Source organism: Passer montanus, unplaced genomic scaffold, assembly GCF_014805655.1.
Source record: "Passer montanus isolate IOZ18808 unplaced genomic scaffold, ASM1480565v1 scaffold119, whole genome shotgun sequence".
NCBI classification, from domain to species: Eukaryota; Metazoa; Chordata; class Aves; order Passeriformes; family Passeridae; genus Passer; species Passer montanus.
Window position 1 is genome coordinate 3408 of NW_024358611.1, and position 26745 is coordinate 30152.

At 45.8% G+C, this 26745-nt stretch overlaps 1 protein-coding gene across 5 annotated transcripts in view; it reads right to left on the reverse strand.

The window, feature by feature from the left end:
- Positions 1-723: 723 nt before the first annotated feature.
- Positions 724-26745, reverse strand: part of FBXO16 (F-box protein 16) — a 37776-nt gene continuing 11754 nt past the window's right edge. The window contains exons 3-9 of one of the 5 annotated variants that reach the window (XM_039697652.1): positions 19287-19493; positions 17765-17929; positions 15192-15397; positions 8849-8942; positions 4657-4700; positions 4493-4620; positions 724-2286 (exon numbers count right to left, since the gene is read on the reverse strand). In XM_039697652.1, the coding sequence (XP_039553586.1) occupies positions 2219-2286; positions 4493-4620; positions 4657-4700; positions 8849-8942; positions 15192-15397; positions 17765-17929; positions 19287-19493 (912 nt within the window). In that variant the 3' untranslated portion in view covers positions 724-2218. Of the gene's footprint in view, positions 2287-4492; positions 4701-8836; positions 8943-15191; positions 15398-17764; positions 17930-19286; positions 19494-26745 lie in introns of all 5 variants that reach the window. The other 4 variants (XM_039697651.1, XM_039697650.1, XM_039697649.1 and 1 more) reach the window with 4 other exon arrangements.

Sequence of the window (26745 nt, forward strand, 5' to 3'; positions counted from 1 at the left end):
GTTGGAGGGAGGTGCAGGCGGAGTTTTGGGGTGCAGCCGGAGAGGCACAGGCGCAGTTTTGGGGTGCAGCCGGAGAGGCACAGGCGGAGTTTTGGGATGCAGCCGGAGAGGCACAGGCGCAGTTTTGGGGTGCAGCCGGAGGGAGCCCGGCGCGTTCGGCTCTGTTGCCCACACCTGAGCCCAGGGCTGGCATCCTGGTCTCTGCATTCCGCTGCCCCCGGGCTTTCAGGGGTGCCTTTCATCCCGGGCCGGAGCCCGTTCCGGTCGGGCAGGGCCTGGAAACGCCGAGCAGGGCCGGGAAATGCTCACCCCAAACCCCGCTCTGCACTTTGGAATTCCTGATCTGGGAACTCTGCAGTGGGCAGGGACATCTGCAGCTCCAGGCACTCGAGGTGTTTGGCCCCAAGCAGCTGATGGGAGCTTTATTTTTTTTTTCCCCTCTCCATTTCAAATTCCAGACCTCAGGAATGATGTAAAAGATGTTTACAGGCAGCATAAGTACATCTGATTTTATTCTGATTAATTTCTGTAGGTCTGCTGCTATTCCAAGGATAATTGACTTGGCTCAACACATTCCTGGACAGTTCTGTTTGTTATTTTACAGCATCATTTTAAAGCTTAAACCTTCTCTGATTTATAACTTCTTTTTAATAAAATACAAAAACAAATTTTAAAAATTTATAAATCAGAGAAGGTTTAAGCTTTAAGATGTGCAGTGGGCACTTAAGATTCAGTAAAGGCACAGAGCTTGTCCAAGACCACTCGGATCCTGGGAATTGTACAATTCCAGGGAATATTGATGGGAAAAGATAAATGAGTGACATAATTATCATGTTTGGGACGTGGAGCTGACCCTCAACTGCTGCCTAATGGAAACAAAAATAATCCTGGATTTAGGAAGCCAAGGAAGCACCTGTGGAGTGATTGGTTTAATTTGGTTTCCAAAATTCCTGGTTTAGGGAATTTTGGGAGGAAAAAATTTTAAAAAAGGCCGGTGAAGAGACATTGGCAATTCCAGGGAACGATGCTGGTGAATGCTTTGGTTTGTTCCACCTCACTTTAAATCCTCTAAATTTCACTTTCTTCATCAAAATCCACCAGTCCGTTTTCCTGTATAATTAACAGATCTGAAGTTACAGGAGATTATTCCCATCTTCAAGTTCCTGGCTGGGTTTTTTGGGAGGTGGCAGCTCAGATTTGTCAGGTTTTAGGCCTTTGTGTTGGTTTGGGATGAACTCATCCTTCCAAGCACCCAGGAAAACCAGGAAAAAACCCCAAAGTGTGGGAGAGGGAACTGCAGTGAGTTGTAAATCAATGATTTGGGTGCTCTCAGTCCGTGGAACGCCGTGGTGTTCCCAAAATCCGTGAAACCCTCGGGTGACACAGATTAATCTGCTCACAGAGCAGAGGTTTCCTCTCAGTCCACACTGAGACGTCCTTGAGCTGCACCAGGGGAGGATCAGGTTGGGTATTAGGAGAATTTCTTCATGGAAAGGATGGAATCTTCATTCCACAGAATTCCTGGGAGCGCCTGGAAAAGCTGTGGACATGGTTTGAGGAAATGGGCAGGGGTGTGGTGATCTAAAAGGACTTTTTCATCCTTAATAGTTCTGTGACTCTGTGAGTGGTGGTTGGAATTTCCTCTCAAATGTGATTTTTGTCCATAAATGCTGAGGATCCGTGTGCTTGCCATGATCTTTCCTGATGTGTGGAAAGGTTCAGTTTTGTCCCAGCTCTCTGGGGTAAATTAAAGTCACTGTGCTTTCAACCCCCTTATCCTCAAAAACTGCTCTTTGTTGCATTCTCTGGGAATTTCCCAAACTTCAGAGAAGACCAATGAGACAGAGAGAGAGAGCATGGGATTCCCAGTTTCTTAAATTCCAGCTCCTTGTGGATCCACGTGCAAATCCAGAGCGTTGGATTCGATTTCCTTCTCACTGCCACAACGGAAAAGATGGAATTGCTTTAACGTGAGAAAGGAATTCTTCCTCCAAGTTTTCCACGGGATGTGCCCCAGGAAATGATCCACAGGAAACCTCCCACGAGATCCAAGCAGCTCCAGGATCTAAGGAAGCTTCTCCAAGGTCAAAATTCCAGGAAAAGGAAAAGGGAATGTAGCACCAGCTGCAGGAAGACAGGTTCAGATCCCAAACCAGCAGGAACTTTCCTTCATTTCCCCAGTGCCAGGGGGATAAATTTTTGTGCTGTGGATCCTCCCTCATTCCGTGTCGGATCCTTGGTTGGATGAAGGGATGTGCCAGGGCTGAGCCTCAAACCGAGGAGGTGCTGCATGAGAGAGAAATGATAAAAATCAGAGCAATTTAGAGAATTCAGATTAACTCAGAGAATTCAGGTTCTAAATGCATTTAAGTGCTCAGCCAGTCCTGGGATTTTGTGGCATTTAATACCTCAAATATCTTTCCAAATCTGGATTTTGTGGGAAGATTTTTCCTGCTCGTGGTCTCATTATAGGGAAAACAATCACAAATCAAAACGTTTTTCCTTTTTCTGTCCCTTCCTGACAACCTGGCAAAGCCCAGCTGGAGCAGGATCCAAAATTGGGATGTTTACTTTGGGAAGAGCCTGGTGGAGTTCACAGAGGTCGGGGAGAGGTCACTGAGGGAATTACGATAGGATTTGTCTCTCTTTGACACAAAAAAACCCAAAAATACAGATTTTCCTTGCAAAACTGCCCCGAATCCAGGTGCAGGATCATTTACTTCAGCTGTGGTGTGGGTGGATCCTTTCCCTCCTAACCCCTTCCCTTTCCACAGCTTTTCATTTTTCCTGGATGCAGCTGGGATGGGATTTGGCACATCCCAGCCTGTCCCAGTGTCCTCCTTGTCCCATCCCCTGGGACATCAATCACATCCCTGCAGGAATCCCCTGTTCTCCCACATCCTCTCTGACAGCACTGGAATTCTCCTCATGGAAAAGTTCAGAGAGACTCAAACACCTTCTCCCCATTCCCAGCTTTATCCAGGCCGTGGGATTCCAGGATTGTGGAATTCCCTTTTTTATGGAAACCTTGTATGGCTTCGGCACCATGAGGGAATGGGATTTTCCAGCCTGATCCTGCTGTTTTTATGGCCAGGATGTGTTTATGTTCTGCTTCCCATTCATGTTTTCCCTTGGCATCATTCATGGAATCGTGAAATTCTGGAAAAGTTCTCCAAGACCACCAAGTCCATTTGTTCCCCAGCACTGCCATGGCCACCATGGATCCATGTCCCCAAGTGCCACATCCACATGGATTTTAAATCCCTCCAGGGATGGGGACTCCACCTGGCAGCTGTGCCAGGGCTGGACAACCCTTCCAGTGAAGGAATTTTTTAAATCCAATCCCCGATCCAGCCCAATCCAAGCATTCCAGAGCTTTCCTGATCTCTTTCTTGGATCCTTTCTCTCGTCACGAGGATTTGGGATCTCTGTTTGCACTGTGGATCCTCCTCCTGGAGATCAACCCATGGATCTGCTAAGAAAGCAAGGTTTGGGAGATCCAAAGGGATCCTGGAGGTCTCCAGGTGCTCCAGCATCTCCCATCTAGATGGGATCACCAGTAATTACTGGATAATCCTGGATCTCCCGTCACTCTACCCCAAAAATCCCAACAGCATTCCATCAAAATCCTCTTTTCCTTTGCTCCCTCCGGGTTCTTCACCATTTTGGTACAAAAAACCACCAGAGGTCAAGGATTGAAACCCCCACAGTGACAACTGTGAGCCACCAGGACTTCCCAAAGACCCCAAAAAGGCTTTCCCAGCAGGCTGCTGGCCCTGAGCAGCTTCGGGATGCACCAGGAGGAGCTTCCAAAGCCAGCCCAGACTGGAATGGCATCGGATTGTTTGGGATCGTGTCACTTTGTCTCCTTGTTTTTGGAAACCCTGTGCTCTGGATTCCCGGGGTTCCCACCTTGTTCTCCACCCCCAGGAGCAGCTCCAGGAGAGCTGGAGAGGGACTTGGGACACGGCATGGAGAGGCAGGAAACAGGGAATGGCTTCCCGCTGGGAAAGGAGAGATTGGGGTGGGATTTGGGAAGGAATTCCTGGCTGGGCTGGAATTCCCAGAGAAGCTGTGGCTGCCCCTGGATCCATGGAAGTGTCCAGGGAAAGGCTGGAAGGGCTTGGAGACCCCAGGACAGCGGAAGATGGCAGGAGGTGGAACTGGATGGGATTTCCCACCCAAACCGTTCCATGATTCCCTGATTCCGGGATTTGGGTCCCTGGAAGTGTCCAGGGAAAGGCTGGAAGGGCTTGGAGCACCCCAGGACAGGAGGTGGAACTGGATGGGATTTAAGGTCCCTTCCCACCCAAACCATTCCATGACTCCCCGATTCCAGGATTGGGGTCCCTGGAAGTGTCCAGGGAAAGGCTGGAAGGGCTTGGAGCTCCCGTGGCAGGGGGTGGAACTGGATGGATTTAAGGTCCCTTCCCACCCAAACCATTCCATGACTCCCCGATTCCAGGATCTGGGAGCTCTCCAGAGGACTCACACGGGCTCCTGGCGTCCCCCCCGGTGCCGTCTCCGGCTCCCCGGTGCCGCAGCCCTGGCGCTCGGGCGGGTCCCGGGCGGATGGTGCCGTTCCAGCGGGAGCTCCGGGCCAGCGCCCCGGCGGGACGGGCCCCGCTCCCGGCAGGCCGGGCCCAGCCGGGACGGAGCGGGGGCTTTGGGACGGGCTCGGGGGCTGCAGGGAGGGAGGACTGGGATGGGGAATGGGGATGGGGATGGGGAATGGGAGATGGGGAATGGGGAAAGGGAATGGGGATGGGGAATGGGGAGATGGGGAATGGGGAAAGGGAAGGGGAAAGGGAAAGGGAAAGGGAAAGGAAAATGGGGAAGGGGAAAGGGAAAGGGGAAGGGAAAGAGGGAAGAAGAGGGAAGAGGGAAGGAAAAAGGGAAGGGGAGATGGGGAAAGGGAAGGGGAAAAGAGAAGGGGAAAGGGAAAGGGCACATGGGGAAGGGGAAAAGGGAAAGGGAAGAGGAAAATGGGGAAGGGGAAAGGGGAAAGAGAAAGGGGAAGGGGAGATGGGAAAGGGGAAAGGGAAAGGGAAAAGGGAAGGGAAAGGGAAAAATAGAAGGGGAAAATCATTCCCAGCAGCTTCAGAGGGACTGAAATTTCATTTGATTCCAATGAAAACATTGGAATCCACTGGGAAATTCTATACATTCCATAAATTTTGTTCCCAAATTCTATTCTATTGATTCTATAGAATAATATCAATAAATATCTATTCTATAAATTGTATTCCTAAATGATATCCCTTAATGATATTCCTAAAACATAAAGCCATAATTTGCTTTATTTGAGCTGTGCTGTGGTGCCTTAAGGACAGAAGGACCCAATTAGAAATCGGTGCCAGTAAAGCTAAACCCACATTAATTAATTCTCCACACCAATTAATATGTTAATGCCCAAATTCTCCCCTGTGGATGTCCCCAATCTTGCTCAGGGTTCAAAAACTCAAAAGTGTAAAGGACAAAGTCTATTTTAACTTTTATTTCATCTAAAAAGTAAGCCAAGGGGAAAAAATCTTAATAACCCAGTTTATTCCTTGAGAAAAATCGTAAAAATTTTTTAAAAAATCTCCTAGATTCTGGAAAAGAACAGCTTGAGGGTTTTTTTGGGTTTTGTTGTTTTGTTTTTTGTTTTGGGTTTTTTTTGTAGTAGTAGTTTGGTTGTTTGTTTGTTTGTTTTTTGGTTTGGTTTGTTTTTTTGGGGTTTTTTTGACTGACCCAAGTTATTTGGTAAGAATAGAGAACAAACATAATTGTGTTGAATAAAGAAAATTCAAAGTAAGGTTTATAAAGTACAAACATACATTGCACAGGACCATGTGCTGGGAATCCTGGATTTGCCCGTCAGCTTTTCCCACCTCCTGGAAATGGAATTTTGACTCAGAACATCAATTCCCCATCAAAATACCATGGAAAAAATGCACTCCTGCCTTCAAATCCTACAATCTCATTACCTTAGGACACAGGCAGGGAGACAGGGACGACTGATCCTATCAAAAAGAAATTATTTATGGACTAAAAATAATTTTTAGAGGCTAAAATGATTTGGGAGCAGCTGTGAGGGTGGGGCAGAGGCAGAGCCAGCCCCGCGTTGCTGACTTTGACCCCCCCAGTTTGACTTCCCTATAAAATATCTGGGAATTTCCTGGGAAGGGCTCAGGAATCCCAGCTCCAGGTCACCCTTGGGGTGTCCCCAAAGCCTTTCCTGGATAAAGAGGGGGCAGGAATTCCCTGCCCCCTGCACAGCTTGGGGGTTCCTCATTGGAAACCTAATTAACTCCATGCACTCTAATTTACTCCTTATTCTAATTGGGCCAATTGACTTTAATTTATCCCAAATGAAGAGTGAGCCTGGACACATTTTCAGCTTTCCACGATGAGTAACAACCTCCAAACCCTCCCAGGTTTTCTCATTGACCACGTGGAGCCAGTGGATGTGCCCTTAATTAATTAAGTGTTTATTCTGATTTTGGCTGAGCCTCCTGAGCTGGGAGCTCCACCTGAAAACCCCTTTTTACATCTTCATTGCTGGCTGGAATATTCTTTACTCTCACCTGCCCTCTGCACTTGGATCACTGATCTGTTGGAGGGTTCCATTTTCATTTGACTCAGTGTTTGCTCGCCTTGGGCATTTATTCTTTCATCCCAGGCTATTCTTCTTCTAAGGATTTGCTGAAAGATTTGCATATTAAGCTTCTTTATTTAGACTTGATTAAATAGGAGCCTTTTCAAAGGCCTTTCATTTCAACCAGGTTTCCCAATGCTACCTTTAATAAGAGATGGAAATTAATTTTGGATTATTCCTGGAGAATTATATTTATATTTTTATTTTTTTCCGCATGCATCAGCCTGGTTTAACCTCGGTTTTATTGGTTTTAGTGCTCATTTATGGCTGCCCAGCCCTGGCACAGCTGCCCAGGGCTCCAGTGGAGTCCCCATCTCTGGAGGGTTAAAAATCCATATGGAAGTGACACCTGGGGACACAGATCAGTGGTGGCAGGGAATGGTTGGACTGGATGATCTTAAACACCTTTTTGAACTTCAACAATTCTGTGATTCTCTGATTCTTTGTTACTTAAATTCTTCCTGATTTGGGTTGCAGATTAATTAACTTGAAGATCACATAACTTTCCTAAAATCCAGAAAGAAAACCAAATTCTTTTATTTTTTTTACTCTGAGCTGAGATCCTTCCACTGCTGGCCTGGCCATAAAACAACTCGAAATTGGGAAGTTGTGCTGGGCTGTTGGAACCCTGGCTGCTGAGAATTTTACATTTTCTGTGACTTTTTGGCACTGACCCCCAAGAGAACACTGCACTTGACCTGGGGCTGTTGAGGAAGTTTCCAAAACTGAATTACTGAACTGGGATTGTGGGAGTGCAGTCTGAATAGAAGTGTGTAATATCACAGGGTGGGAAACTTAAAGGATTTAGAATAAAATGATATATATAAAGCAAGATGGAGGTTTTAGGGAGGAGGCTTCTTGACTTTTTCTTCATGGGTTTGTGCAATTGGATAAAAAAGTCCACACTGCAGGCCGTGTGTGGTTGGTTATTGGGTGAAAAGTTAATAGGGTTAAAAAAAGTTATTGGGTTAAAAGAAAATCATTTTGGTGTCGCTCCTTAATTGGACATTTTATCCTTAAAAGGCCTTTGGACAGTTTATCCTTAAAAGGCCTTGTAGAGAGAGAGAGAGAGATAGGGCTCAATTTTTAATTTGTTGAAGTGCTGCAGAACTCACTGCGTGTGAGATTGTAAAACAGATAAGAACTAATAAAGTTCTGAGTCCAAACAAGAAATAACATCTCGAGCATTTAATCCTGAGCCTGGCAAAAAGAAGTTGAGACCCAGAGTGTGAGGACACTGATCTGCAGAGAGTGCAAGCCCCAAGACAGAGGCTGAATGATGACATTTTCCGTGCTCTAACGGTGCCAGAATCTATTTCCTTGCACGCGAGGCTGTATTTGGGTCAGGAGGATGCCTCCCCATCTGGGAGACAAAGCCTCTCTTTTGTGTAACCCTTTTTTAGCACAGCTCCCAGCCCTTCCCTGCCCTCCGTGCTCGGGGAGCGCCGGGTCTGCTCCCAGCACCCGACACGCTGCTGAGCGCGGCCGAATCCTGGCACTCCTTTGTTTCCAGAGCCACACAGCCCATGGAACTTTCTGGAGTGACTTCCCCGGGCTCCTTTCATGGGAGGATGTCCTATTTTAGCAGCCCCGAGCACAAAGAGCCCTCAGTGTTAAGGTTTGGGGCTGATTTGCTCAGCTCAGGGTGCACAGGACGAACGAACTTCGAACCGCGGCGATCCGAGGTTGTGAAATTTTGGGAAGAGCCACACAGCCCGTGGAACTTTCTGGAGTGACTTCCCCGGGCTCCTTTCATGGGAGGATGTCCTATTTTAGCAGCCCCAAGCACAAAGAGCCCTCAGTGTTAAGGTTTGGGGCTGCTTTGCTCAGCTCAGGGCGCGTGGGACGAACAAACTTCGAACCGCGGCGATCCAAAGTTGTGAAATTTTGGGAAGAGATGCAAGAGTCATAAAAGAGCTGTGGCAGCACTTTGTAAAAAGCATGGAAAGGGATTTTTGGGGGCAGAGAAGAGGATAAATAACAGGGTCACTGCAGTGCTCTCAGTGCTGTCCCTTTCCCACCCACAGCGACGTCTGGGATGCAGCGAGATCCCCTCGGAGCAGCCACCCACAGGGAGGGGTTTGGTGTCCTCCTCCTTCCCAGGCTTTTCCCTGAGGGAAAATCTCCGAGCTCCACCATCCCTGGGGGTGCCTGACGCCTCCCCAGGTGCTGGAATCCCCCCCTGGGGACACTTGCCAGGGATGTCACCTTCCGCAGCTGAGTGGATCCACGACCTCCTCTCTTCTTCCTCTCGGCCGCCTGCCTGCTCAGGTCCGGGGTGTGCCCTCCTCCCTTCCTCCTCCTGCAGAGCAGACACAATAATTCCAATAAATGCCGTGCACTTGCTGCCCTGGGGGTGATAAAAGTCAAATCCTTTGGGGTGTTGCCACCTGAAAAGACGTGCCTTGAGATAACGAGTTTTTTATCTTGCCCCGAAGAGCACAATCAGCCAGCAGGGCTCAGGGGAAGGTGGAACTTGATTTTTTTTGAAGTTGTGATAAATTCTGGCACTCGAACACAAGCTCAGGACTCAGTGATTTAAGCTAAGACTGCCTAAGATGTTACAGCTCCTTGGGGAAATTCACAGAAAAGAAGTTGAGCTGAATCAATTTGGGAGTTTTCAGTGAAGTCTGTGTGACCTGAAGTGTAAAAAAGGGCTGGGGGCTGCCCCTCCAGCAAGGTTTATTCAGTGTTTTCTGTAGCCAAATAATTCTACACATGAATTTGTGTATTTTTGCTATTATATATGCAGCTGCTGTGAAATTCAACACAATGAACTGGCAGAACAGGAATATTCCAGAGTGTGAAAATTAAGTGAATTGCACTGGAATATGGCCAGCAGCCACATTTTTTTCCAATATCAGGAGTAAAATCCAGACTCTGAGGCATTATTATTTCTAAGCACTCAGGCAGGTTCATTATCCAAAGGCATTCATTCCACATGCAAATTCCATGATATGGGATCTGGGAATTTAAAGTAGAACCTTTGAGGAGTTTTCCCAGTGTCTGTGGGCAGCTAAAAAAACACAGCAGAAATACAAAACCATGGATATAAAGGGTGGAAATGGACTCTAAAACAGCTTTAATCCTGGAAAAAAACAGGATCCCACCACCAGCACATGTCCAGCATTCCCTCATCCCAGTTCAGGATCATAAAGTCAAATCCAGCATTATTTCAAATAGGGAACTGAGGAAAAGCACAACCTGTTTATAAACACAAAAAACCAAAAAAAATTTTAAAAAACCAAAAAAAAAAAACCCACAAAAAAACCCAAAAAACCCCACCAAACCAAACCAAACCAAACCAAAAAAAAAAACAAACAACCAAACACAAAAAACCAAAAAAATTAAAAAAAACCCCAAAAACCAAAAAAACACCAAACCAAACCAAATCAAACCAAAACAAAAAAAAAAAAACAAACAACCAAACACAAAAAACCAAAAAAATTAAAAAAAACCCCAAAAACCAAAAAAACACCAAAACCAAAAAAAAAAAACCAAAAAAAAAACAAAAACCAAAAAAACCACCAAACCAAACCAAATCAAACCAAAACAAAAAAAAAACAAAAACAACCAACCAACCAACCAACCAACCAACCAACCAACCAACCAACCAACCAACCAACCAACCAACCAACCAACCAACCAACCAACCAACCAACCAACCAACCAACCAACCAACCAACCAACCAACCAACCAACCAACCAACCAAAAAAAAAAAAACAAAAAAAAAAAAAACCACAAGGGAGAAAACTCCATCCAAAATATTCCAGCTGGGAATGAACTGGTCATTTTGGTGGACCTGGCAGCGTCCATGTTATGGTTGGACTCAGTGATCTTAAAGGTGTTTTCCATCCTAAATCACGCTGTGACCTTTGGGCAGAAGGCAGCCCTGGCCTTGTGACTGTAAATATTATTGTAAAATATAATTGTAAAATATAATTGTAAATTGTTAGTGTAAATTGTTAGTGTAAATTATTAGTGCAAATTTAGGTATCTGCAGCTCTGTTCTGGTGTCCAAATCGTGGTGTCAGGTCAGCCCCACAGCCCCAGCTCCAGGTCGGGAAAACGCACGGAGCGAGGACGAGGAAAAAGGAGGGAAGGTCTCACTCCCAGTGCTGAACTCGCTGTTTCTCACCCCTTAAGGAATATTTTTGATTCCCCCAGGGAGCTGGGCTGGCTTTTGAGCAGCACGGAGAGGGAGAGAGGAGCGAGGGGCTGAGGGAGGCCGCTCCGAGTCCTTCTCACGCGAGCGAGCCCCTCTTTGTCAGAGACGCGGCCTGCGCCGCCGGCACAACAATTACCCAAATAATTATTTTCTCCTCGGGTAAACACTCCAGGACAATATGCAACTGTTTTTTAGAGCCAGCCCGTGGCCATAAATTACGCCGGGCCGGGGAGGGGGGAAGGACGTGGCCGTGAGAAGGAGCAGGGCCCTGTCTTGAGGCACAAGGCCGCGGCCTTGGCGCGGCTCCAGCGCTCGCTGGAATCGGAATTCATTATTCATCATCAAGTGGGAGGCAAATCTTTTGATTTATTGGCAACCAGAAGCACAAACAGCAGATGCCTTCCAGCAGAAGTGGGCCTGACAGAAACGCCCTCCTGGGCCTCTGTAGGCAGATCAGAGCCGCACAGAAAAATTTCCTAACTCGCTGCAGATAAAAATCTTTCACTTCCCCTATGTAATATTTCTTTGTGCCCAGAGAGGCAGATCCTTCCTTGCTGATCTCTGGAGGGTTTTTGTTGGGTTGTTTTTTGGGTTTTTTTTTGTCTACAGCAAAAAGCTGCGTGGACAATTCAGGCAGAAAACAAACCAGACCTACCAGAAATCATCGCTGTGATAAATTACACCACCGATAGTCACAGCTATAATTCTATTGAGGGATTTTGATAACCCCTTCCAGGCAATTTGTAATCCAAGCCTGTCTGTATCTCTTCTCTATCACCTCGCCACTCCCTTGGCTGCGCGTCTGATCCTTGCTATTCTTCATTTCCCTGCTCAGTGACTGGGAAGCTTTTCCCACACTGTCCCAGCTAAACCCAAAACCTCCCATGGAAATTACTGGGGGATCTCTGTCCCACCTCCTTCACTCCCTCAGAGGGGTTTTCACTGAGCTCCTGGGCACAGTTTTTAGGGTACAAACTCCTGCGTTTCTGAGTAACCAGCAAAGAAATCCAGCAGAAACAAAAAATATGTTTCAGCGATCACCCAGACTCCAAATGAACCCCGTTTTTTGGGCACTCCCCAGCTGTGGCCCAGTGCTGTTGTTCTCCCCAGTGAGCACTGTCTGGAGATTTATCGATCTGTTTTTCAAAGCTAAAGAGCCAATTACGGTCTCACAGCCTGCAGAATGTGTTTTGTGTTTCCACTTAGAGGACTCCATTTCCACCGCGCTGCCTAATTGAGAATTGACTGCAGCTCGCTCTGCTTCTGCTTCCCATATTTCCCTTTTTTTTTTTTTTGGCTAAACAAGGATGAGTACCCTGCTAGGAATTCTCAGCAGTGTTGTTTTGGTGCTGCTGTGGGAGGGAGAAGGCAGCTGATGACTCAAAAAGGCCAGCCAAGAAACTGATGGAAACTCTGCGGCATCACAGATGACAACAAGTGACTTTTTCCATGAGCAGTTTTAAACTGAAAGAGATTTCGATTAAATATTAGGAAAAAAATCCTTCCCTGTGAGGAGCAGGAACTCCCAGGGAAGCTGTGGATGCCCCTGGAAGTGTCCAAGGCCAGGCTGGACGGGGCTTGGAGCAGCCTGGGATAGTGGAAGGTGTCAGAGTTGGAACTGGGTGAATTTTAATGCCTTTTTCCACCCAAACCATTCTGGAATTCCATGAACTCTGCCATTTAAACATCAATATTTCACCTTGATGTGATGAGCAGCACAGTCCTCCTCTCCCTTTGGGCCAGAAAACAACTGCAGAGCAAGGTTGAGCTCGAGGAGATTTTAACCAGGCCCAAAAAGCTTTTTTCTTTTTTTTTTTTGGTTGATTACCTCTTAAATTCTGCAAAATCCAAGCTGGAATTAGACAGATTAACTCGGAGTCGAGGCAGTAGCCAGTGACTGGTCTCACACCTCGCTTTGATGGTGGCGTCAGGTATTCCTTTGATGTGATCCTGTTTATTCACAAGGAATTCTCCGCAGCTTCCTCGGCACTCAAATGGGGAAAAAAAGGTTTTGTTGGCTCAGGGACTCCCAGGCAAGGTGCTGGGCTGGAAGAGCTCCCTCCAGTCCTTTTCTCTGCACTCTCATTTGGGTTTCTGCGAAACCCAGACCGCAGAAAAAGCCATTTCCCCTCCCAGATTCCCTTTGGCAAACGCCTGGAAATCGCTTCTGTTGTTGCAGGGTCTCGTTTTACACCGATCTCCTTCCTCCCGACATCCATTTTACCTGAGGAGAGGTTGTTTTGCCCTTGAGCTCCTGGAATCCGGCTCCTCTGAAGGAGAAGCTGGGATCGCCGGCGGGGTGGGAGATTTTTATCTCGGGATTCTCTTCTGCCTTCCAAGCCGAGCCCTGGTCAGGCAGGTGGATTCCTGGGAGACTCCAAACCAAGGCTTGGAGGGACACCAGGACCACGGTGACATTTTCCTGCCACCCCCACCAAAATTTGGGGGTCATCAAGGTGGTGTCCCCCTGCTCCAGGGGTCCAGCTGAGGAGCTGAATTCCCATTCCCAAAAGGTGGAGAACACAACAGCATCAGTGGAGGATTTTTTGGGAAGGCACAGCAACGTGTCCCTGGAAAAGAAGCACCAGAACATCCTTGTGGGAGTGGGAGGCTGGGTCAGCACCTGAAATGTGGCACCTGTGCTGCTGAATAATCAGCACAGATGAGCCTGAGCAGCAGCAATTACCTGCAGCTTAAGGGATATTAAAGGCAGATCCTCAATGAACAGGCAAATCTCACAGAATTCCTCTCTCTCCTGGCAATAATCCTCTGTAATTGAGGATAAATGGCAGATTTGCAGGAGCACTTTGCATTAGAACATTCCCCACAGATGGAGACAGGCTGGGATCTCACTGGGGAGAGGCAAACAGGGAGTGTATTTATTTGCTGTTTCAGTTATTTGCTGTTTCATTGTTTCAGGTGAATTGTTTTCACCTGGTTCCCCAGCTCAACGCTGGGACAGGGCGACTTTTAAACTCTTCAGACAAGGCCTGTCCCACTTTTTCATGGCACAGAAGAATCCTAAACCTCACAAAAATGGCACAAGAAAATCCTAAACCTCACAGAAACCTCTGGGAGCTGCTACAGAAAACCATTGAGAGCAGCTGGAAAATAATATTTTGTTTGCAGCAGGAAACGTTCGGTGAAAATATTCCCTTAAAAACCTCAAAGAACACGACCCAAAAGCGGTGTTGGAGTTGGGAAACACCCCACAGAAAGAGGGTGAGGTGGAAACTGGGAAGCTCTTTGAAGTAGTGCAACATCCAAGGGCCGGGGGACGCGGATTAAAACGTGATTCATCCAAGGCTTTTGCTCGGGGAGCTCCGCGGAACACCCCGGAGGAGCGGTGGGTTTGGGAAAGAGCTCCCAAACAATCCCTGGCTGGGGTAACTCCTGAGTGCAGGGATGATCTGGGCTCTGTTGGGTGTTTATTTAAACAAAACCTGGGTGCTTTTTGTCGTGGCTCTGTCGGCTCCCAAGGTTTTTGTTGGCACGGCCCAGAGGAATCTCCTGCTCGGCGCGGCGAGCCCGTGGATTCCCACAGAAAACAGGGAATGCTCAGGAGGATCCAGTGCCTCTTTGCCAGGCTTGGATTAATGGCAGTGGCACCCTTGTCACGCCAGCCGGGCTGAGGTGACCCCTGGGAAAGTCAGAGGTGGCATTTCCAAGGATTTACACAAGAGAAGGGTGAGCTCTTCCCACAGGTCACCCCACACCCTCCCTGGGCTTGTTCATGCCCAGAAAACTGACCCTGGATCTAAGATTTGGAAAATCTCTGATGCCAGAGGTGACAAAGGAACACCTGTGGCAGTTCTAACACAGATCCATGTGCAAAGCTCTGCTCTGGGAGGGAAATGCCTTTTTTTTTTTTTTTTCCCATGTGGATAATCCTGGGAGCCCAGGAAGTGCTGGATCCAGGCAGAGCAGACACAAATACCATTCATCACTTCCATGCTCTGACATCCTCTTACACCTGCCCCGCAATTCAATCATCCCAACCTCCTCTCAGCCAGCAGATCCTCCGAGAGATAGAATTACATTTCATCACAATTCATTCATTCTGCCTCTGCCCCTGCGAAACCCACGCATTCCTCTCAGCCTGGCAGCTTGGTTTTAAAAACTCTCCAACAATCCCTTGGCCTGATTCCTCCTGCTCCAGCTCTGGAACATCCCCCAGGAGTTCCACCCCGAACTCGGCTCTGAAAACTGAGATACAATTACACCAAAAATCGAGTTGTGCAGAAAGGACACAAAGCAGCGGCGGCTTTGGGCCAAAAAAAGCCAAAAAAAGAGCAGGAAAGTGGGTTTGCAACCAGAAAAGGTGGAAGGATATGGAAAATCTGGTTGCACAGGGGAAAAAGGAAAGGAGGTGAAGCTCTTACGCCTGCCTGGCCTGCTCGATGGGGTCCCAGTTGTCCAGGTAGTTGTAGCGGATGGTGTCCGTGGGGTTCCTGTCGGAGGAGCGCCAGGGAGGGAGCTCCTTTTTCCCCCTGCTTGTCCCCAGTCCTGCCACAGAAGGTTTCCTCTCTGGGACGTTGCTTTGTACCGGCTGCACGTCGATAACGATGAACTCGTCCTTGGAAGGAGTCTAATTGGAGAGGTGGAAAGGAGAAAATGAGTTTGAGACGGAGATGAAAATCAGATTTAGAGTTACAGTAATTGGGGATTGACTCAAAGTTGGTCTCTGGACAGAAAGAGGCACCTTGGCAGGGCTTGTCACCACCCAAGCCCTGCCATCCATATTAAAATGAGCTGAGCTGCTGTTGAGCTGCATCAGCTTCTCTCTATCAACTACAGAGAGCCTGATTTAAAGCCAGACTTTGCTTTGAATTAAATTAAAGGGCTGAGCTTTGAATTTAAGCCAGGAGGATCCCCAAAAAGATCACGAGGCAGAGGGGCTGGGAGCCAGACCCCACAGTTGTCCCAGTGGAGGAGGTGTGGTGGCTGGAGAGGCTACCTAGAACAGAGTTAGAGAAATAAAACAAGAGAAATAAAACAAGACATAGAAATAGACAGAGTTAGAGAAATAAAAGAAGAATTCATTAAAAAGGCCTTCCAAGGATACACCTTGGGCAGTGCAAGGGCCTGGCCAAGGCTACACCCAAGATGGAGGATGGATGTCACTGCTGATGGATGTCACTGTTGGATTAAGCTCTTTGCTGACCCAGGGATGGGGCCTTTTAAAAAACTTTTATTCTGTTTTCAGCCTCGTGTGAGGGGTGAGACAATGCAGATGTTATAATTCACGCCATCACAATCAGAAGCCAACTATTTCTTAATCAAAATACATTTTAAGTGTTCCTTAACCTATCGACTTTTACCTCACCATGCTGTAAATACCTCAAAAGCAATCATGTAAAATTACCCTTCATGGGTCTTACTACAATGCACCTTTCACAGTTTAATTTCTCTGAAGTATCCAGTCTTATTTGCATCCTTTGAAACTTGTTTCTAGCTCCATTTCTCTCTCAACAATGCCTGTCCTGCTCCATGGCATTTCTAAGTCAGCATTTCCTGGCTCAAAGTTTGCACACAGATGTGTGAGCCTTCTGCCAGGCTTGGAGAATTCTCTACAAAGCCATTTCCCACAGCTCACGAGTTTTCACACTTCTATAAGTTCTGGTGCATTTGCATATTGGGGGTTAATTATTCAATTACAGCTTCAGGTAACGAAGTCACATCCTCCCAGTTTGCTCCCATCAATTGACACTTTTGGGGCTTGAAGCTACAATGGTGTCCTTGGTTCTTGGGTTGGAAAATGGTTGTTTTGTCTAACTAATCTGTGAGGAGAACTTGCTAACACTTTATATGAAGTTCAGAATTACACACCGTTGGAGCCCTGGGTGCTGAGAATTTTAGATTTTCTGTGCTGAAAATCACAGAGCCACAAGAGAACGCTGCACTTGACCTGAGGCCGTGGAGAAGGCTTCAAATATTGAATGATAGAACTGGGACCGTGGGTGTGGAGTTTGAATAAAAGTGTGTAATTTCACAGGGTGGGAAACGTAAGATTTTAAGGTTTTAGAATATAGTAATATATATAAACAAGATGGATGCTGAGAATTTTAGACTTTCTGTGCTGAAAAGCACAGACCCACAAGACAGCACTGCACTTGACCTGAGGCCATGCAGAAGGCTTCAAAAATTGAATGATAGAACTGGGATTGTGGGTGTGGAGTTTGAATAAAAGTGTGTAATTTCACAGGGTGGAAAATTTAGAGTTTGGAGTTTTAGAACATAGTAATATATATAAACAAGATGGATGCTGAGAATTTTAGACTTTCTATGCTGAAAATCACAGACCCACAAGACAGCACTGCACTTGACCTGAGGCCGTGCAGAAGGCTTCAAAAATTGAATGATAGAACTGGGATTGTGGGTGTGGAGTTTGAATAAAAGTGTGTAATTTCACAGGGTGGGAAACCTAGAGTTTAAGGTTTTAGAATTTAAAAATTGAATGATAGAACTGGGATTGTGGGTGTGGAGTTTGAATAAAAGTGTGTAATATCACAGGGTGGAAAACTTAAGAGTTTAAGGTTTTAGAATATGTAATGTATATAAATAAGATGGAGGTTTTAGGGTGGTGGCTGATCCTTCTTCTCCAGGGGTTTCTGTCCAATTTTGTAATTGGACAGAAAAGTCCACACTGTGGGATTTGAGTGATTCGTTATTGGGTTAAAGGTGAAAATCATGTAGGTGTCATTTCTTAATTGGATCGTTTAGCCTTAAAAGACCTTGCAGAGGAAGACAGCCATTTTGTGGCTTGTCAGTGAGACACTGCAGAACTCACTTCTTGCGAGACACAACACAGACAATAAAAAATAAACATTTGAGCCTGGACACGAAATAAACTCTTGAGTGCTTCAACCCCAACAGAGGCAGAGGAAAGAGCAGCACACAAAACCAGTGCAGAATGTGCAAAACCTGCGAGCTGGGGCTGCAGGCAGCAGCGTACCTGGGGCCTGGTGAGGCGCAGCTCCTTCACCATCTGGACGTAGTGTCTCTTCCAGACGCCCTGCTCCAAGGGCGTGGGGCAGAAGTTGAGCAGCCACCCGAAACGCAGGCACTTCAGCATCCACAGCTGGTCCAGCTCCGACAGGTACTTCCAGTGCCAGCTCACCTGTGGATTCCCAGCCACTTGGAAACTTGGTGGTTTAAAGAGTTTGAGGGTTTGGGTTTCTGTGCCGGGAATATTCTTAAATGAATTGAATTCTTCTGTGCTGTTAATGCTCCATTTAAAACTTTGATTAAAGGATTTAAAGGCCTTCATGATGTGGCCTATATCTTCCAACTCAAGATATTTTGTGATTCTGAGGAATTTTCTAACCTGTTGTCATGGAGAGTTTGAGTTGCATCCACATGAAATGCTAAAGCAAGTTACTAAAGCAAGGCGTAGCCATGCTGAGATTATTATATATTCTTAAATAAAATGGAATATTTCATTAGCACAGTAATAATGTCACTGAAAACTGACTTACTAATTTCATTTCAGAATCGACAGCTGGTCCAGCTCCGACAGGTACTTCCAGTGCCAGCTCACCTGTGGATTCCCAGCCACTTGGAAACTTGGTGGTTTAAAGAGTTTGAGGGTTTGGATTTCTGTGCCGGGGATATAATTCCCACATATCCTTAAATGAATTGAATTCTTCTTTAATGCTCCATTTAAAACTTTGATTAAAGGATTTAGACCTTTCAAGGCCTTCATGATGTGGGGCCCTTCCAACTCAAGATATTCTGTGATTCTGAGGAATTTTCTAACCTGTTGTCATGGAGAGTTTGAGTTGCATCCACATGAAATGCTAAAGCAAGTTACTAATGCAAGGCTTAGCCATGCTGAGATTATTATATATTCTTAAATAAAATTGAATATTTCATTAGCACAGTAATAATGTCACTGAAAACTGACTTACTAATTTAAAACCACTGTGGGCAGCATCTCAGAGCATTTTATGGCATGCAAACAGATTTTTGGAGTCTTAATCCTTTTGCTCCAAAGCCCATCTGTAATTTTCTGCTTCTCCACATGCAACACTTGACCTTCAGGCATTTTAAAGGATCTGTTTTCCTTTCAGGATCAAGTGTTCTTCGCAAAAGCACAAGCCAATATCTCTCAAAGAATTAAGGGCTCTGCACACAGTGCAAGGTATTTTAGAGGAATGTGATTTTTAGGAGGTACCAGGCTTCCTTTCTGGGAATAATTAGCCTTGAAAATGCCACTTTTAAAATACTTTAGAACTGAGCATTTAAAATTACTCATCAGTTCTGTAAATCTTGAACAATCTGGCTTAATTTAGGATCTGAGGAATGAGCATCACTAAGCATTTGGCCAAGTCAGAAGACCTTTTGTCTTCACTAAAAATCAGTGGGGTTTTTGGGTTGTTTTTTTGTTTGTTTTTTGGTTTTTTGCTTTTTGTTTTGGTTTTTTAACTGCTTTGTCCTGCCTTTCTGAAGCCCAGGCAGGTGCTGGCTTTTTTTACCTGTGCACATCGACAGAGGCTCCGCGGATCCAGGAAAGAAAAGATGTACAAGGACAGGACTCGAGGGAGCCTCGTGGTAAAATCGACGGCCTCGGTGGGGACTCGGGCCTGGAGCTGCTTGGCACAGAATTTCTGCTGGGACAGGGAGCAGCGTTCCAGCAGGTCCACCAGGATCTTCCTCCTCTGGCCATCTGTCCACTTGTCAAACTGAAGGGAAAAAAAAAAAAAAATTAGGAGTTTCAGGTGAAGAGAAACCGGAGATTCAGCTTCTTAAAATAAAACGAGGCGAGGGAAAGCACAGGAGCAGCTTCTGGTGACTCACTCTGAGGGAGCAGAGCGTTGGGAGCAAATGGAGAGGCTACATGAAAAGAAACTCTGAAGCCACAGAATTATTTATAATCCTCAAAGGATCCAGAACAGCCTGGGCCAGGACTCAGTCACGCTCCTGGGACCGGCTTCCCTCACAGAAAGGAAGAGACTCGGATGGGTTTTTACAGGAGCAGGTCCCAATGATGAATTAATGTCTGATTCCTTCTCCCTGACACTTTCTAATCCTCAAAGGATCCAGGACAACCTAGGCCAGGATTAACTCAGGCTCCTGGGACTGGCTTCCCGCACAGAAAGGAGGAAACTCAGAAGGGTTTTACCCATTTGAGCAGGCCCCAGTGATGAATTCATCGATGATTCCTTCTCCTCTGATGCTTCCTAATTCTCAAAGGATCCAGGATGGCCTAGGCCAGGAATAACTGAGTCTCCTGGGACTGGCTTCCCTCACAGAAAGGAGGAGACTCAGATGGGTTTTTACCAATCTGAGCAGGCCCCAGTGATGAATTCATTCCTGAATCCTTCTCTGACACTTTCTAACCCTCAAAGGATCCAGGACAGCCTAGGCCAGGATTTCCCTGATGCTTCCTAATACTCAAAGGATCCAGGACAGCCTGGGCCTGGACTCAGTCAGGCTCCTGGGACTGGCTTCCCCCTCAGAAAGGAGGAGACTCTGATGGGTTTTTACCAATCTGAGCAGGCCCCAGTGATGAATTCATTGCTGAATCCTTCTCCTCTGATGCTTCCTAACCCTCAAAGAATCCAGGACAGCCTGGGCCTGGACTCAGTCAGGCTCCTGGGACTGGCTTCCCTCACAGAAAGGAGGAAACTCAGATGGGTTTTTACAGGAGCAGGCCCCAGTGATGAATTCATTGCTGATTCCTTCTCTGACACTTTCTAGCCTAGGCCAGGATTAACTCATGCTCTTGGGACCAGCTCCGAGCCTTGGCTTCCCTCATGGAAATCAGGAGACTCAGATGGGTTTTTACCCATTTGAGCAGGCCCCAGTGATGAATTCATTGCTGATTCCTTCTCTGACATCTTCTAACCCTCAAAGGATCCAGGATGGCCTAGGCTCCAGGACTTACTCATGCTCCTGGGTCCGGCTTCCCTCACAGAAAGGAGGAAACTCAGATGGGTTTTACTCATTTGAACAGGCCCCAGTGATGAATTCATTGCTGAATCCTTCTTCCCTGATGCTTCCTAATACTCAAAGGATCCAGGACAGCCTGGGCCTGGACTCAGTCAGGCTCCTGGGACTGGCTTCCCTCACAGAAAGGAGGAGACTCAGATATGTTTTTATAGGAGCAGGCCCTAGTGATGAATTCATTGCTGATTCCTTCTCTGACATCTTCTAACCCTCAAAGGATCCAGGATGGCCTAGGCCAGGACTCACTCATGCTGCTGGGACTGGCTTCCCTTACAGAATGAGGAGACTCAGATGGGTTTTTACCCATTTGAGCAGGCCCCAGTGATGAATTCATTGCTGAATCCTTCTCCCTGACGCTTTCTAACCCTCAAAGGATCCAGGATGGCCTAGGCCAGGACTCACTCATGCTGCTGGGACTGGCTTCCCTTACAGAATGAGGAGACTCAGATGGGTTTTTACCCATTTGAGCAGGCCCCAGTGATGAATTCATTGCTGAATCCTTCTCCCTGACGCTTTCTAACCCTCAAAGGATCCAGGATGGCCTAGGCTCCAGGACTTACTCATGCTCCTGGGTCCGGCTTCCCTCACAGAAAGGAGGAAACTCAGATGGGTTTTACTCATTTGAACAGGCCCCAGTGATGAATTCATTGCTGAATCCTTCTCCCTGACGCTTTCTAACCCTCAAAGGATCCAGGATGGCCTAGGCCAGGATGAACTCAGGCTCCTGGGATTGGCTTCCCACGGAAAGGAGGAGACTCAGATGGGTTTTTACCCATTTGAGCAGGCCCCAGTGATGAATTCATTCCTGCATCCTTCTCTGACACTTTCTAACCCTCAAAGGATCCAGGATGGCCTAGGCGAGGACACACTCAGGCTCCTGGGACCGGCTTCCCGCACGGAAAGGAGGAGACTCAGATGGGTTTTTACCCATTTGAGCAGGCCCCAGTGATGAATTCATCGATGATTCCTTCCCTGACACTTTCAAACCCTTGAAGGATCCAGGACGGCCTAGGCCAGGACTCACTCATGCTGCTGGGACTGGCTTCCCTCACAGAAAGGAGACTCAGATGGGTTTTTACCAAGCTGAGCAGGCCCCAGTTATGAATTCATTGCTGATTCCTTCTCCCTGACACTTTCTAACCCTCGAAGGATCCAGGACAGCCAAGACCAGGACTCACTCATGCTGCTGGGACTGGCTTCCTGCACGGAAAGGACGAGCCTCAGATGGGTTTTATTCATGGTTTTTACCCATTTGAGCAGGCCCCAGTTATGAATTCATTGCTGATTCCTTCTCCCCTGACACTTCCACAGCTCCCACTGCTGCCATCTCAGAGTGCCTCACAATTTGTGAAGTATTTTTTCCTCACAACCCCCCCGCACAGGCTACGCAGAGCGGCGCAGAGAAAAACCAAACAAGGAAAAATCCACGGTGGCGGCAGAGTCAGAAAGATTTTTCCACAGCTGATGGCAGGTAGCTAAAGAGGAGGATTGAATCCTCAGGGATTGAATCTGTGTGGGAGGAACTCAGGGAAGCTCTGCAGAGCTGGGCAAACAGGGTGGGAGTGACAACAAGGGCCTGTCAGCAGCCATCTCCTGGGAGGAGGCCCCGCAAATTGCTCAAATTGTCCCCACAAATGACTCAAATTCTCCCCACAAATGATTCAAATTGTGCCCACGGATGTCTCAAATGGTTCAAATCTGGCTCCAAACCTGCAGGGAGGAAAAGCCCTGGCATGGTTGTGGCCAGCCCAGCAGGAATTCCCAGTGGGAATGGCGGGGTGGTTGGAGAGGGTTTTCCTGAGGGAAACGTGGATTTTGCTTCATCCTGTCTTACCAGAGTGTTTTAAATTCTTTATTTTTTATGGAGAGGGTTTTCCTGAGGGGAAATTTGGATTTTGCTTCATCCTGTCTTACCAGAGTGTTTTAAATTCTTTATTTTTTATTATTAAGGTCAGGATTAAATGTGTGAGGTGGTATTTCTTGTTCAGACTCAGATTTTTTTAGTTATTATTTATGTTAATCTCACAAACTGGGAGTTCTACAGCACTATGCTTTAACAAACTAAAAAAGGAGGTTTTAGATCTCTCTCTACAAGGCTTTTTAACGATAAACTGTTTCATTATGAAATGACACTTAAATTATTTTTACTTTTAACTTAATAACTACCTATGGCCTGCAATGTGGACTTTTTTATCTAATTACACCATACACACCAAACCCATGAAGAAGAAGGTGAAGAAGGATTAGTTTCCACCCTAAAACCTCTATCTTGCTATATGTGTATTGCTATATTCTAAAACTTTAAATTATAAGAAATACCACCCAAATCCATTAAGAAGAAGGTGAAGAAGGATTAGTTTCCACCCTAAAACCTCTATCTTGCTATATGTGTATTGCTATATTCTAAAACTTTAAATTATAAGTTTTCCACCACGTGGTATTACACACTTCTATTCAAACTGCACACCCATAATCCCACTTTTATAATTTAATTTTGGAAGTTTTCTCCACAGCCTCAGGTCAAATGTAGTGTTGTTCTTTTGGGGGTCAGTGCTTGTCAGCGCATAAAATTTAAAATTCTCAATATCCAGAGTTCCAGCATTGAAAGGTTTTAAACTCAGAGAGGAGAGGTTTAGATTAGGGAGAAATCCTTCCCTGTAAGGTGGGGAGGCCCTGGAATGGAATTCCCAGAGAAGCTGTGGCTGCCCCTGGATCCCTGGAATGTCCAAGACCAGGATGGAGCTTCCTGGGATTGTGGAAGGTGATCCTGCCATGACAGGGAGTGGAATGGGATGAGCTTTCAATCCTTTGTTAAATGTGACCTCCAAAAATTAAATATAAAAAAAGTAAAAAAAAAAAAAAAACAAGAAAAAAAAGAATAATACTATAAATAAGACTACAAATATAAATAAGACTATAAATATAAATATAAATATAAATATAAATATAAATATAAATATAAATATAAAATTAAGATTTTAAATGAAGAAAAAAAAGTTCTCCCAGTGTTTTTTTCAATATTATGGGTAAATAAATAGTTTAATATTCAGTGTCCATTCTTTTCCCTGTCAGAATGAAATTAGAAAAATAATTCAAAAGACAGATAACAAATGCAGATTTTTTTTTCCTCTGCTTCCTCCCCACCCCAAATCTGTGCTCAAATGGAGAACTGGCAGAATAACAGCTTAAAATGCACTGTGCAGACGAAGGTAATTGAGAAGCATTTTCTTTCCTGACTATTTTTTAAGAACTCCTTTTTTATTTATTTATTTTCCCTTGGATGAATTCCAGTGCTGGAGAACAAACTCCAGGAAGCAAAAAAAGCTCTTCTCCTTCTCACCAACACCTCTGCAAGACCTTCAGGAAGGTCAGGATGAAGAGAGTGTGGGATTGGCATTCCTGAGATTCTGGAGAGATGAAAAAATAAATTTAAAACAAAAAAAGCTCCCTGTCTTTTCAGACGCACTGAAATAAGGAATATTCCCCTTTTTTAAATCCCTATTTTTCATATAACTTTCAATTCTAATGATGATTAGCAGGGTGTTAAGGGAAAACTGAAGGAGAACCTGGGGATTTAGGACTTAGAAATGTTCCCTGAGAATGAAATCCGACAAAGATGAACCGGAGGGGGACAGAGGAGGTTCTGCCTGCCCCCTTCTCACCCTTGGCTTGAAACGAAAGGTTTGAAACCCCTTGAAATTAAAGATTTAATGTAATAATCTGTCACAGGAAGGGGGAAAGCTTCTGCTCGTTAAAACAATCCCGATCACCAATTGGCGCTTTGAAATGCCTTGAAATTAAAGATTTAATGTAATAATCTGTGCCACAGGAAGGGGGAAAGCTTCTGCTCCTTAAAAAAATCCTGATCACCAATCTGCAGCTTGAAACCCCTTGAAATTAAAGATTTAATTTAATAATCTGTGCCACAGGAAGGGGGAAAGCTTCTGCTGGTTAAAACAATCCCGATCACCAATTTGCAGTTTGAAACCTCTTGAAATTAAAGATTGAATGTAATAATCCCTGCCACAGGAAGGGGGAAAGCTTCTACAATCCCGATCCCCAATCTGCGGTTTGAAACCCCTTGAAATTAAATATTGAATGTAATAATCTGTGTCACAGGAAGGGGGCTGCCTGCCCCCTTCTCACCCTTGGCTTGAAACCTGCAGTTTGAAACCCCTTGAAATTAAATATTGAATTTAATAATCTGTGCCACAGGAAGGGGGAAAGCTTCTGCTCGTTAAAACAATCCCAATCCCCAATTTGCCGTTTGAAACCCCTTGAAATTAAATATTGAATTTAATAATCTGTGCCACAGGAAGGGGGAAAGCTTCTGCTCGTTAAAACAATCCCGATCCCCAATTTGCTGCTGAATTTCTGTGTGAGCTCCGCAGAGCAGGGAGTAGCTGGCTCAGTCTCTTCCACATCAAGAGATTAAGTGAACCAGTCAAAACAAATCCAGCTTCACTTCCCAGCAGACGGAAGAGCTGCTCCTTTTTAACCCTTCCCACCCCGCCGTGGGGGAATTCCTTCCATCATCCTGCCTTAAACTCCATTTAAACCAGAGCCGCGGCACTGGGAGCACTGGGAAGGCCCAGCAGCAGCAGCCAAGGGGTTAAATCGTCAGGATTTGTCTCTTTTCCAGCATTAACGAGTCCCCATCCTGCACAGATCCTGCCCTTGGATGCGATTCCAGCAGCCCGACCAGTCGGACTGGATTCCCCGGGCTTCTCCTTCCCTCTCCCCGCAGCTCTTCCTCCGGCCGGGGCCTTCCCCACAACAATGTCACCGCGGGGACTGGGTGACATCAGGCAGCGCCGGATCGGTTTGCAATTAATTAATCCATGAGTGCACACACACAAATGAGGGAGCCCGACCTCGGGGAGAGGCCCCTGCGCTGCTGGTTTTACTGGCTCCAACTGGAGGGGGACACGGCCCAGGCTGGCATCCCTGGGCTCTGCGAAACTGGATTCTGCAGAAGAAAAACAACTTTTCCCTCTTTTTGGAACCTGCTGGAAGCCTGGAGAATTTCAAACTTTGTGTGCTAAAAGGCACAGACCCACAAAAGACACCGCGCTTGACTGAAGGCTGTGGAGAAGACCTCCAAAATTGATTAATAACGTTGGGATTACGAGTGTGTAGTTGGTTAGAGGGGTGTAATAGCACAGGGTGGAAAACTTAGAGTTTGGGGTTTTGGGATATAGGAATAAAGATGAAGCAAGATGGAGGTTTTAGGGTGGAGACAGGTTGTTCTTCTTTACCATCTTCCTTCTTCTTCGCCTTCTTCCTTCTTCTTCTTCCTTCTTCTTCACCTTCTTCATCTTCTTCACCTTCTTCTTCGTTCTTCTTCATCTTCTTCTTCATCTTCTTCTTCATCTTCTTCTTCACCTTCTTCACCTTCTTCTTCCTTCTTCTTCATCTTCTTCTTCTTTCTTCTTCACCTTCTTCTTCCTTCTTCTTCATCTTCTTCCTTCTTCTTCACCACCTTCTTCCTTTTCCCTTGTTCTTCACCTTCTTCTTCCTTCTTCGTCATGGGTTTGGGTGGTATTTTGTAATTGGACAAAAAAGTCTGCAGTGCGGACTTCAAAGGATCAATTATTGAGTTAAAAGGGAAAATAATCTTAGTATCATTTCTTAATTAGATAATTTAATCTTAAAAGATCTTACAACACGAAATAGTTAACCATTTTATACCTTACTAATAAAAGACTACAAAATTGACAATGATAAAACTATAACACTAATAAAAACAATAAACAATAGTTTATTGTTTAAATCTAAACACAAACTATTGCCTCAAATACCTTCAATCCTAACCCCAACAAAAATTAAAAACAAACAAACAAACAAACAAACCCACAGGAACCCAGGGCACAGAGAATATTTCTCTGCCTGTCCTGAGAAGTTCTAATCCCAGGAGAACACTGCTTTTAACTTTTATCCATAGAGAAAACTTCCAAAACTTTAGGATAAATTAGAATCTATGAG